Raw genomic sequence first — 13,752 nt, 5'->3', positions numbered from 1 at the left:
CCTGCCTGATCACCCCTAACCACTCTGCCAGCCTGCCTGATTGCCCCTAACCACTCGCCTGCCTGTTTGATCACCCCTAACAACTCTGCCAGCCTGCCTGATCACCCCTAACCACTCGCCTGCCTGCCTGATCACTCCTAATCGCTCGCCTGCCTGCCTGATTTCACCTAACTGCTCACCTGCGTACCTCATCGCCCCTAACCACTCTGCCAGCCTGCCTGATTGCCCCTAACCGCTCGCCTGCCTGCCTGATCGCCCCTAACCACCTCTGCCTCAGCCCCCGCTGCCACGTCTTCGTCCGGAAGGATGTCCGGAATGACATCCGGAAGGTCATTCTGCTGTCCGGTCTAATTAGCATATTACGCTTTTATTATAGGTGATGTACAAACATCCCTAAAGGATTTTATGCCTTCAATACATAAATCCAATTATAATAATCGTACTAATTGAGTACATACTCTGGGTCAAGTCCTGCAATGGCAATTATTATGGATTATTTCTTTTGATCCTCATAATAACCCAGAGGTATCCTATATAATAAAAGGGTAATATGCAAATTAACCCTAACAGCAGGACGACTGGGAATGACCGGTCACTATGACACACACTGACCACCCGGGGGAAGATGCTTAATGCAGGAGCTGCCCCCTGGTGGTTGTGCTCCCACCACAGGGGGAGCTCTGCTCGGCCACAAGCCAGGCTGACTGCTGCCAGCACAGCGGTGGTGGTGTGAGCCTCTCCCACCTCCTCAGCAGTGCTAAGGATGTCCAACTGCAGCTTAGGCCTGATCCCCCGGGGGAGCTGGCCTAAGCCATCAGGTGGACATCCCCCGAGGGGTCCCAGACTGCGAGAGGGCACAGGCCGGGCTGAGGGACCCCCCCCCCACAGTGCACAAATTTTTGTGCACTGGGCCTCTAGTAGATAATATTATCCTCAGTTTACACATGCAAAAATAGAGGCTCTAAGAATTAAAGAACTAGGCTAGAGTCAGTCAGTAGTTACTGTTGTCTAAGATATAATTCATACCTGGGCCTACCAGCTAAACTGCAGTGAACTGCATGCCTCTAAGCTGGAGTTTGAAGCCTGTTGGAGTTCCTGGCATATGCAGATGCCCTCATTCATGTTCATGTCATACTCACTTTTGTCAGCCTTGACCTTTCTTGTCTCTTAGTCTTTTTTAAAAATATATTTTATTGATTTCAGAGAGGAAGGGAGAGGGAGAGAAAGATAGAAATATCAATGATGAGAGAGAATCATTGATCGGCCTGCACGCCCTTTATTGGGGATCCAGCCCGCAACCCGGGCTTGTGCCCTGACTAAAATCAAACTGTGACCTCCTGATTCATAGGTCAATGCTCAATCACTAAGCCATGCCAGCTAGACCAGATTGTTTAATCTTCAGACCAAGTCAGAGAATCATAACTCATTTCACAGGGGTCGCCTAAGACCATCCTGCATATCAGATATTTACATTACGGTTATAACAGTAGCAAAATTACAGTTATGAAGTAGCAACGAAAATAATTTTATGGTTGGGTCACAACATGAGGAACTGTATTTAAAGGGCCAGAAGGTTGAGAACCACTGCGCTAAGCCAGACTGGCTAGAACTATCAGTGTTTATGTCCATACTTCACTCTCAGTTACTCATCATGTGTACTGCACAGTTACAGTCTGCTGTGTCATGGTTTTCCTCTGGTTATTCTGTGTTTATAATATAGATAGATAAGATAGAGAAAAATCTTTAATTGAGGGGCCTGCGCTTAGTGAAAACAAGGTTGATTTTGAAAATTGGTGGAAGTTATAGAGGGTTATTTTGGTCTTTATGTGAGAAGAAATTTCTAAGCAGCTAAAACTGTTCCTCAATGTAATCAGCTGCCTGGTGAAGAACTTTCTAGAACTGAATGTTCTGAAAGCAGCAGTGGAGTTCCCTCCTCTAAGGATGTTATAAAATGCATTTCCACACCAGTGAGTGGCAGGACCCTAAGGCCCCTTCCACCCTGGGGAAGGGCTTGTTCCCTGCCACAGCTGACAGATATTAGCCATAGAGCAGTGTGACTCGTTCTTATATGCTCTGGCTTCAGGTTTTGTTTTCATTTTCAAGTCTAAATAAACATAGTGCCAAACTGTTGGAAATTAACTTGGTAAAGATGTCTTTATCCTTGAAAAAGGTACTTCTGATTTCTCAGATTGATATAAACTTTAGTTTGCATGCATGGAGAGGACTCTGGTTAAGGGCTGTTGGAAATTAACTTGGTAAAGATGTCTTTATCCTTCCAATTTTAATCTCCTCTGAAAAAGGTACTTCTGATTTCTCAGATTGATATGAACTTTAGTTTGCATGCATGGAGAGGACTCTGGTTAAGGGTGAAGATCGGGGGTCAGCCAGATCAGTATTTGAGTCTCAGTTCTGTGGCATCCTTGCTATGTGACCTTGGGCTAGCTACTTTACTTTTGTTTGCCTTAGTTTCCTCATCTGCAAAATAGGAATAAGAGTCTCCCCTTTAAGCAGCTGTTAGGATTCTATACTGCTTGTCTGGTACATAGTATATGCTCATTAAATAATTATTATTTGAGGATTACGGATGTGGATGGTTATTATAGAAAAACTTAATCTCATTTTTTAAATTTTTCTCAGAGGAAACACAAGAATAGAAGAGGCTTGTGAAATGTATACCAGAGCTGCAAATATGTTCAAGATGGCTAAAAATTGGAGTGGTATGTATACAGTTTTTGTTTGCTTGCTTTTGAGGAAGATACTTTTAAAATCATTTTGAAGGAGGAAATGACTGCTGTCCCCTTAGAGAATAAGATTGTAGGCCTCAAGCCAGGTGTCAGAACTGGGATTAAAGGACCTTGATTTAGTGAATGAAGTTGAAATCCTGACATAAAATTTAAACATAAGGACTGGGTCTGTTTTAGTTTCTATAAACCACTTCCTAAAGTAATAGTAATTTTTTTCTTTTTCTTTTCTTTCTTTCTTTCTTTTTTTTTTTTTTACTTTAGAGAGGGAGGAAGGGAGAGACAGAGAAACATCAATATGAGAGATACATAGACTGGTTGCCTTGACTGAGGATCAAACTGTAATTTTTGCTTCTTATTAATGTACTTAAATAAATCTATTGCCATAAAAATTGAAAGTTGTAGTAAAACTCAATAAAAACAAATCAGACAAATAAAAATGCCTACTTTTCTTTACCTACACATTAGCAGAGAACTTCTATTTCTTGCTCTGAGAACAACTCTGTGATAATTGATTGTGGTTCCACTGAGAAGTGTGACAATGGGAGCATTACTTATATACACCCCAACAGACTTCTTGTCATGTTTTAAAGTTATGCTTTCTACCTAGTGAAATTACACATAACAAAATCAACAGAATTATTATTTTCATTGGTCTGAGAGGGGATGTTTCTTTCTAACACTGACTTGAGAAACAAAGTTATCCCTATCCCTCGAAAAAGGGGCTTGTCATGGTAGGGTGTCTCTTTAGTGAAATGAAGATGGCCTTCAACCAGAACAAGGACATGGTCTCTGCACCCTGGCCTACAGGGGGTCCTTGCCCTCTACATGTTCATTTCCTCATTTCCTATTCCTTCCACCCTCAGCTCTATTAAGATACCAGAGGCCCAATGCACGAAATTCGTTCAAGGGGGCTCAGCCCTCGCAGCCGTAGCGGCTTCGTCCGGAAGGTCCTCCAGCTGTCTGGTCTAATTAGCATATTATGCTTTTATTATTATAGATTATTATAGATAATTGACACAAAACTTTGTGTAAGCTTAAGATTGGTTTACCCATTTGCTTTTAAAAATCATTTCAATGAAGAAAATGCTGTTGAACTAGAAGAATATGAAAGGTCTTTTTCTGGCTTTAAAATTTTTTTGTAGGTTTAGTTTTAGATAAAAAGGTCATGTTATATGTTTTCAAAATACACTTATGCCTGAATTATAAATTACTGCAAAAAAAATGGAGGAGAAAGGAATATTATCTCAGCATTCACATCTTTTGTTTTGTTCAGGGCCTGTAATAGTAGGGGAAGGAGTGGTCTTATCTAAAAAGACCACTTGTTTTATCTGGTGATCAAATGTTCTAACCTAAGGAAATTCCATTTCAGAGAGGCTATTAACATTAATATACCTAAAGAGGCTTTGTATTTATCCTCCCCCATCATCTCTTGCCTACTCTGATATCTCAGCTTCTGCATTTTTTTCTGGTCTGTTTTAATGAACCACCAAAGTAATTCCGTTCAAACGTGTCAGCTTATGTCATTTCAAATAAGAGCTAAAGTCCTGAACAGTGGCCTTCTAGGACTTACCTGATCTCTGATCCCTGACTCTTCCTGTCTCGTACCTCATCTCCTACCCACTCCCCTCATTCGCCGGGCTCCCTCCTCAAAGCCCTTTTGGCACTCTTTCTTCAAAATAGAGTGTAGCCGATTCTCTTTATCTCCTTCAAATATTGCCTTCTCAGTGAGGTCTTCCCTGGCCAACCCTTTTAAAGATAGCAATTCAGCCCTAACCGGTTTGGCTCAATGGATAGAGCGTCGGCCTGCGGATTGAAGGATCCCAGGTTCGATTTCGGCCAAGGGCATGTACCTTGGTTGCGGGCACATCCCCAGTAGGGGGTGTGCAGGAGGCAGCTGATCGATGTTTCTCTCTCATCGATGTTTCTAACTCTCTATCCCTCTCCCTTCCTCTCTGTAAAAAATCAGTAAAATATATTTTAAAAAAATATAGCAATTCACTATCTAGCAAAATTAATTTAAAAATGTTTACTAAGTTATATTGTGTATGTGTTTTTATTATGTACTGTCTCCTCACTAGAATGTAAACCATAGAAGTCCAGGATGTTTCATCTCTGCTATACCTGCAGGACCTGGACTGGTGCCTGCAGCATGGTAGACGCTCAGGAGACTCATGTAGTAAATGGCTAAATATTAGATTCTGTGAAATTATTTCTGTGTAGCAGTGGTGGTTATCATAACACCATTGCATCTCGAGTTTTAAAAGTTAGAAAGATTAAGCTAATTTGATTGATACTGAGCTTTTGAGAGATCATCCTGGCAGGTATTAGACCAGTTTTACAGGTGAAGAAATTTAGCTTGAGAAGTTGTATGACTTTAGTTTAATATCTGCTCCTTTAAATACACTTTTAAGTTTGGGAAAATTGAGTGGCATTTGTTAGCAGTGATTAGAATGAGTGCTCAGTGAAAAAGTAAGCCAGCAATTAGTTTTGTAAGAGCTAAATGATAAAAGCCAGCAATTAGTTTTGGAGCATGAAATGATAAAATCAAAACACTTAATATTGTCTGGGGAAATGGAGCCAGCCCTAGAGAGCCTGGAGTTGTGGTATTATACTCAGTGAGGAAAGGATGGACCGTCATTGGTTCTGGGACAGTCAGCATAGATAAACTGCAAAAAATGAAGTTACTGGTAGAAGAAGAAAGATGTAGGTTATAAAGGAAGTGATGACATTTAAACATACCAAACCACTGGTATTGGTTGTAGGGTAGATTTGCATGTAGTAATGATAATGACCAACACGTGTAACTGGAGCCAGTCTAAGCACTTGACTGGGAGGATCCACGTTAGTACACACTGTTCGGAGGCAGAGCCCATCAAAGCTTCCATTCAGCTGTTATGTTCCTGAACTGTCCCTCAGAAGTTAGCTGCTGCCCCAAGTACCTCAGGGCCTACCCCTACCCTTGCAGTGGCATTGGCCCCTCCTCTGGGAACCCCTCATGATTCATCAAGGAAGTGTTCTCTCTTCCATGCTGGTGGTTAAATATTTTCAAAACTTCCTGGGCACTCTTTAAATCTTGCCCAGAAATACAAGCAGTGGGTACTTAGGCATCTGATACTATTTGCTGTATGTTTTTGAATTGTGCTTTTTTTTTTTTTTAATACCAAAAGGTTTTGTGATATTCTTAATTGTGCTTTTCCTAGTGGAACAAATCCTTTCTTCTCCATCCCTGTTAGTACTAACTTTCCTATTCCAGAACTTAAGAAAAAACTTTGGATTCCACAATTGAAGGCCTAATTATCACTCTGTGAAACTTCCTTTGTCCATGAAGCCTTCATTAGCAATTTCTTCAACAATTACAACTAAGTCCAGGGGACACTGTAAGAGAGAAAGATGACGTCAGTGTTTTACCTTTCTTTAAGCATTAGTAGCTTCAGTCTGCCAGTCAGTGTTCAGTATGTGCTGTGGGATAAAATTGAGTGGCCTGGTCCTAGGCTGTCACTACTGAATGGAAGCTGATAGCCTAGGTGCAGTGGTCGGCAAACTGCGGCTGGTGAGCCACATGCGACTCTTTGGCCCCTTGAGTGTGGCTCTTCCTAAGCCTTAGGAGTACCCTAATTAAGTTAATAACAATGTACCTACCTGTATAGTTTAAGTTTAAAAAATTTGGCTCTCAAAAGAAATTTCAATCGTTGTACTGTTGATATTTGGCTCTGTTGACTAATGAGTTTGCCGACCACTGGCCTAGGGCCCACTTGGGAGGTCTTCTGTGGCTGAGAGAAGCTTCTATCACTGTTTGACTTGATTCTGGCTATTTTTATATATACCTAAGATGCATTGATTGCATTTCCATGTGCTTCTGACTGGAATAATTCTTTCAGTGGCATGGAACTTTCTAGCCCTTAGGGCATGGGCTTTTCTGTAGGGATACTTGTTCCTCTCTGTTTAATTGTAATAATTTATCTTCCTCAGCTGCAGGAAATGCATTTTGTCAGGCAGCCAAACTCCATATGCAGCTTCAGAGCAAACATGATTCTGCCACCAGCTTTGTGGATGCTGGGAATGCTTACAAAAAGGCAGACCCTCACGGTAAGACACACCTCTGTCTAGGACAGCGATTTTCAACCTGTGTGCCGTGGCATACTGGTGAACCACAGGAATTTTTATTAAACCATGCAATACCTGACTATTTAGATAGGGGCACTGAGCTCTTTTCCCTTAAATTGTCAAATTTTAAAAATGACAATAGCCAATGCAACAATAGCTGTCCGATGTGAATGAATCAATAGTATACCCTTTTTTTGGTCAGATCAGCAAAAAGTATACTGTATTTTTTTGTGTGCCACAGAATGAGATGAAAGGTTGAAAATCGCTGCTCTAGGATGGTAGGGCTGAAGTTGGTGACCTTTTTCACAGGTTAGCGCTGATAAAAATAAACTTTTGTACTTTGGAATAATAGAGATTTTGGTAACTTTTAAGAATTGTTGTTTAATCATTTGCAGCTTTAATGAAGAGAAGATATGTTAAATTTAACCTGGTGGTTTAGTTGCTTAACAGCATTTTCTTAAACTTCATTTATATTGCATTTTGGAGAACTTTTTGGAAATTAGCTTTAATTTTATCTAAGGCTTATTATGTCCTAATTTTATGAATATGTATATTGATTATTAGAAGAAACACCCATGTTTCCTCACTCTTAAATACTTAGCACGTTTTAAGATCCAGTTATTGGGAAATTAGAATATCTGATGTTGGTTTTTTTGTTATTGTTTGTTTTTTGAGAGAGAGAGAGAAACATCAATTTGCTGTTCCACTTATTTATATATTCATTGGTTGATTCTTATATGTGCCCTGATCGGCACATATGAAAAAAGAAATGGTAAAGTTATAATACATCAGTATTGTAGAATATGATGCAGTTACTACAGTCTTTGATTTCAGAGAATCTTTATTGACCTGGTCAATGTTTACATGGTAACTGAAGAACCACATGAGAATTGAGATCTCAAATTCATAATAAAGTCTGTGCACATTAAAATGCACATAAGAAAATACTGGAAACATGAGAGTGGGTTTGAGTGGGATCATAGGTAGCTTATTTTTCTCTTTATATTTTCCTGTAATTTTAAGGGAGCGACAGTGAATTCACATTTCTTACATAGTTTAGGAGGAAATTGCTTTTAACTTTTGTTCATTGACTTTCTGATTTTTTAGTTAGGCCTTTTTACTCTGCCACCTCTCTTCTAGAAGCAATAAATGTGGAGCTGTCAGACATGTGCCAGAATTATAAACACCACCATTTTGTGATGGTGTGTTGGTTCTGAACACAGCCTAACTTTTGGAAAAATAATATACTTTATCAACACTGTCACTTACTAGATTTTTTTTATTCCTTTTGTGTGTATGTTATTATACCAAAAGTTAGTATCTTTAACGTTGTACAAAATGTTGACTTAAGAGTTGTCTGAACAGGGATTTCAAAGTGCTTTGATTTTGGCTGCATGAAAAGTAGTCTATTGAAGTCATCTTTCTTATAGATAACTTTCTTCCAAAATTAATATACTGTATATACATGATGTCACTGAAAAATACAATTACATTTGTGTTTTAGCAGGTGTAAATGATGGGTGTTGATGACAGTCCCATTTGTTTGCTTTATAATGCAATCTCTCCCCTGGATGGAGTCCTCACTCGTAGATTAAGAGTAACCGAGCCAATACCACTCTAGCTCCAGCTCCCTAAGTTGTACTGCAGCTGCTACAGACAGAGCATGCTGAGGGGGCCTGGACTTGTGTATGATTCATGTTTGTTTCTCATTAACGAATATGCCCGCCCTCTGCCCCAAATGGGACCTCCTTAATGTTCTAGTAGCAGCTAGGAAAATAGGCTCACTTGAACCCTCTTTGACTGAATGGATTTTTCATTGTTTTTCTTAAATGCCTACGCTTCAGAGGCTATCAACTGCTTAAATGCAGCCATCGACATTTACACAGACATGGTAAGACATTACCTTGCTTGAGTGACTGTGGGGTGGACTCCTTGAAATGGCTTAGAGTTGTATTTTTTTTATCTTGTTCCTAAACTGATTGGCATTAAAATAGGTAAAACAGGAATGTAACTCTGTTTTTTGTTTTCCCCCAGGGAAGGTTTACAATCGCAGCCAAACACCACATTACTATTGCTGAGATTTATGAGACTGAACTTGTAGACATCGAGAAGGTAAGCAATGGGTCACATTCTCATAAACTTGATGTGAAGCAGGTAACTGACTCCAGGGACTCTTGCCTCTTCCATCAGAGTTGAATGGAGTAGCGTGACAGTCATGCATGGCTACACATGGAAGTTTTAGGGGCTTGGTGGCTAAGGAGTAGAGGAACTGTTTTCCTGGAGTAAGTATTGGAGATGAGAGCTAGTGAAGATTTACTTGCTGTGTCTGCTTATGTGATTCATGTTAGAATCTTCATCTCTTTTGCTGAGGCTTCTGTGGCCCTGGGAAGGAAGCTTAAGTACTGTGGGCATTTGCACATCTTTGTCTTCAGGCCTTGAAACCTGGGGAAGAAGGTAGCTGAACACCAACTTGGCCACATATCTGCTTCACTCAAGCCTGGCTTTTTAAGTGGTGGTTTAGACTAGTACAGGCATACCTTGGAGATATCATGGGTTTGGTTTCAAACCACTACTATGAAGTGAAAAGCGCAATAAAGTGAGTCACACATGTGAATTTCCAAGTGCATATGAAAGCTATGTGTACACTATACAGCACATCCTAGTATAGCATCGTTTGTTCAGCGTTGTTCCATTGTAACGATGAGATACTGTAGGAACCTAACTCTTGTGTATATTAATTGGCCTATGGTAAAATTGGTTACGTTATGTCATTTCACTTTAGGTGGTAGAACCTATCGACAACATTAAGTGAGGATTTACTGTAGCCTATTCAGTGTGCAGTAGCATTATGTCTATTAGAACAGTGTATATACATTAATTAATATATTGCTAAAAAACTTATCACCTGAGCATTCAGATGATAAGGTGAGTCCTAATCTGTTTGCTGGTTGGATTATTTTTTTATGTTGATGAATATGCAATATCAGCAAATGCAATAAAACAAGGTATGCCTCAGGTAGCAGAAGAAAAGAGGAAGAAGGAAACACCTTTTGAGAAAATACTGTTTTCCAAACATTGTCCTTAGTAGCATGCCATGAATGTTACCACATTTCAGCTTTATGGCTATGGAAAAACTAGGACTCACAGTGGTTCCACTGCCTATGCCCACTCAGACTGGAACGAGTGGAGCGTACGCAAAGCTGGCCCAGCACTGTCCTATCTCCTGCTGTCTTCTCAGTGAGGGGATCTCCTGCAGGGCTGGAGTGTACCCCGGTGAGAGGAAAACACATTGGCCACACTTCAGAGGCTGCCTCAACTCAGACTGGAGACAAATGTTTATGTAAAGCTGTCCTCCTGAGTACTGCGGATGACACAGGTGTGAATCAGAAAGAGAAATGTAGTGGAGATCATCACTCTCAGAATAATGAACACTAAACATACTGAAAGATTCCACTTGCCTCCTATCTCAGTGGTCGTGGCACTCCCCGTGCCTGCTGTGGCATTGGACAGTTGTCATTCTTCCTCTCCTTTGTTTTCTTTCTTGTCTTCTGGAACACGTCTCCCACCTGGTTCTCTGGCCACCTCACTGAGCACTCTCTTCCTGACTCCTTAGCTGGTTCCTTTTCTTCTTCTCACCCTGTAGTGTGACCCCAGAATTGGGTCATTGTCTTCTCTCCGTCTTGCTCCCTCAGTATGTCTGTCTGTACTCACTCAGGATCACAACTTTAAGTACCATCTGTATCCCAGGACTTGCAAATCTGTCTGCAGCCTAGACCTCTATCCGAGCTTTAAATTCCTATGTCCCCATGTCTGCCAACCTCTCTCCTGTAGTCTCAAGGCAAGCATGTGTAAAACTGAATTCTGACCTGGCCTTCCTTCCCACCTGATGTTCCCCCTCCACAGGCATACTTGCCTTTTCTCTTTCTCCACATCCAACCTGTGAGCAATTTCTGTGGACACTGTCCTCAAAATTCCTAAGTCTCAGCACTTCTCACTGTCTTTATCGGGGTGGCCTCAGTCTTGGGGAGATGAGCACTTGTGTATCATCTTGCCAGCTGAAGCCACTGCATCAACTCCTTGTCCACAGTGGTCAGAAGAGCACTCTGGAGGCAGAAGCCTGAAGTGCTCTGTGCCATCTCTGCTGCCAGGGCCTGGGTGTTGGGGTCCAGCCCCAGCAGGTCCAGGGGTTCCCAAAGATGTGGACAGAGTCGGTGAAGAAGGAATGACACAGAGAGCGTTCAGTTGATCAGCATAGCAAGGTTCTTTTTTTATTCTCCTGTTACATCTGTATTTATACCATTTGATTTTAATCCTATCCATTCTATTCCAAAGGTTAGGGCATTTGTTATCTCCATTCCAAGGTCACTACTCTATTATTCTGTTAAGCTACAAGGAAGTAACTGAAGGAGATTATCCTAAGTGATTGTTCGTAGTTAAAGTGATTAATTACCCACCTGGCACTTAGTTAAGGGGTTTTATTCCCTTCCTTAGTCCTGTTAATCCCTAACTCCAGGGAAAAATCCCCACCTGGGGAAACAACCTTTCTTGGAGAGGTGACCTTGGTTAAAACACATAGCGCTAAGAAGGGGAGCAAACATATTAAGAACAGTATGCCATATACCCCAGGTCCCTTGAAACATATGCTGTGCAGATGTTTCTTCCCTGCAGCGACTGTGTCAAGCAGCAAGGATGGACCGGCTTCCGGCACCTGGGCTCGGGCAACCACTTCACCACAGGGGCTTCCTTAAAATTGAGGGTGGATAAAATGACTTAAGGTGCACTCTTGTTTTCTTTCTTTATAAAAAAATTTGATGATTTGCCACGCAGCTTCTGAAACTTCCATTACTCACTACTCACAGTGTTCCTGCCATTCTGCGAGTTGGCCAGTAGGTGACATCTTTTTTCATTGTTGTGTTCTTTTTTAAAAAGCAATTTAAGAATATTACTCAGCACACACGGGGTTAGCTCATTGTGTTCTCTGATGTTTGGCCTGCTATGTTTAGAAACATTGCCTTCGTGTCTCTGGTGGGTCCATCAGATTTTGGTTGGTGCATGAAGTTTAAGTTTGAAAAAATCAGTTACACCAAGTACTTTATATCTGATTTCTAACAAATGAATTTCTTTCCTTTTAATACTAGCCTCTATATGTCATCTGATTCATTCACAGATTTTAGATAGTGAACGGTGAAGTTTCATAAACTCACATTACTTCTTTGACTTCACAAAGTAAAACATGGAACCAAATAATAAATAGGTCCTTTTTAAATGGTCCAGAGGAATTATGACTCATTTCTGTCTTAAGTCCCAGGAGGACATGATTTAGTACTGTTTGTTACTATTACATGTAGTGTGTCAGGTTCCTGTTAGGTCCTGTCTGGGGGTATGTGTTCTAAAAGAATCAATCCCATATTTAAAGCTATTTTACCTACAAAGTGGACCCTTACGCTTGAACCCTGGAAATTGCATTTGCCTTAATGACGATGGTGCAGTCCTAGAAAGCCTTGTGTTTCATTTCAGGATCCATGTATTCTGCAGCACTGTGCCACTTGCCCAGCTCCCCCAAGGAGTCTTGTGATCTCTGTGGCATGCTGCTTAAATCACAGGATAATCAGCTGGGTTGTTTCTGGATTTATTGCTATGTGTGCTGTTATTATTGGTTGCTTTGTTCTACTTTTTATGTTATTGTCTTTGGGACTATAACTTACAGTGGGCTGATTTCTAGTGTGAAAGGTTCTGTGTATGCTTCATAAGTTTCACTACTTGTTAAAACTCCAAACTAGGTGGAACATCAAAAATAGCATGTGGCCGACCTGTTTACTCTGAAACTTCTCTAAGCCAGTAGATAAGCTTTCCTTTCAACTTTAGTCTCTGTCAAAACTTGGGAAAACCATAATTTTTTATTATTGGTTTAATTAGTATTATTAAAAACTAAATTAAAAATTTTTCTTTTATTATAATTAACCTAGCTGAAGTTTACAGTTATAACATTTTGATGAACCAGTATCATTATTTAATACGTATTAGGCTAAACCAAATTGTTGACATTGGCCCTTTTTTGTTTTTTTAACCTCCAAAACAGTAGTTACATATGGTTCAACCCAACTCTATTCATTGAGTGCTGGGGTGCTGTAAGAACTGGGAAGAAAGTAGCTACATTTCCTCCTTAGGAAGAGGTTATATAACTGATACTCTTTACAAAAAGATTTGTTCATGTTTCTTATGTTACCCTATTTATTACAGTGCAAACTAGTGCTGAATACTTGAGAATGAGGACAATTCGAAGAAGATTATTTTTTATTAATCATAAATTCATTGAAAAACTTTCCTGGGCATTCCAAACTAATCAAGATATTGGCAGGGCCCAAGTCTGCTCTAGAGAAGAGAGGGAGTCCTGGGGAAAGGCATGGGTGTTCTCAAGAGAAAGAGTGAGCTTGCATATGTTTTGCCTTCTGAATTGTCATATGCTTGATTTCACTGACTCTATGCCCCACAGGACCAGAGCTTCGAGCTTTCTAGCCTGCGCTCTTTCTTTTCCACTTGACTGTTAATTCAGCACCACACATTTTAGAGTGAAAACAAGACCTTTAATCTAGATGACATGTAGGTTATTAGTGAGGATAATCTGTGCTGCTTTAGCAAACCTTAAATCTAAATTTAATAGGGCTTCACATATCTCAAAAATAACAATCCAGTGTAGCTATTCTGGGTTTGGCAGTGGTGGGGCATGGGATTTAAAGCCCATTCTGCCCTTTGTAATTAGTTAGGAACCAGGGTGACAGAAGTTCCGCCACCTTTAGCTCGTGGCTTCCATTGCCACTCTAGACTTGGCTATTGCCATTCTGGCTCATGGGAAGGGAAAAGGCCTGGAGAAGGATGCAGAGTCAGATGTATGGACCAAGCCTGG

At 40.6% G+C, this 13,752-nt stretch overlaps 1 protein-coding gene across 2 annotated transcripts in view; it reads left to right on the top strand.

Annotated features, from left to right (window-relative positions):
* NAPB (N-ethylmaleimide-sensitive factor attachment protein, beta) overlaps positions 1-13,752 on the top strand; it is a 42,791-nt gene that overhangs the window by 13,168 nt on the left and 15,871 nt on the right. Inside the window, exons 2-5 of one of the 2 annotated variants that reach the window (XM_005857008.2) lie at positions 2,638-2,717; positions 6,714-6,830; positions 8,693-8,739; positions 8,883-8,960. In XM_005857008.2, coding sequence (XP_005857070.1) covers positions 2,638-2,717; positions 6,714-6,830; positions 8,693-8,739; positions 8,883-8,960 — 322 coding nt within the window. Of the gene's footprint in view, positions 1-2,637; positions 2,718-6,713; positions 6,831-8,692; positions 8,740-8,882; positions 8,961-13,752 lie in introns of those variants that run through there. The other variant, XM_014541034.1, reaches the window with a different exon arrangement.

The sequence above is a fragment of the Myotis brandtii genome, unplaced genomic scaffold (genome assembly GCF_000412655.1).
Source record: "Myotis brandtii unplaced genomic scaffold, ASM41265v1 scaffold1063, whole genome shotgun sequence".
Taxonomy (NCBI): Eukaryota; Metazoa; Chordata; class Mammalia; order Chiroptera; family Vespertilionidae; genus Myotis; species Myotis brandtii.
This window is presented reverse-complemented; position numbering and strand designations above follow the sequence as displayed.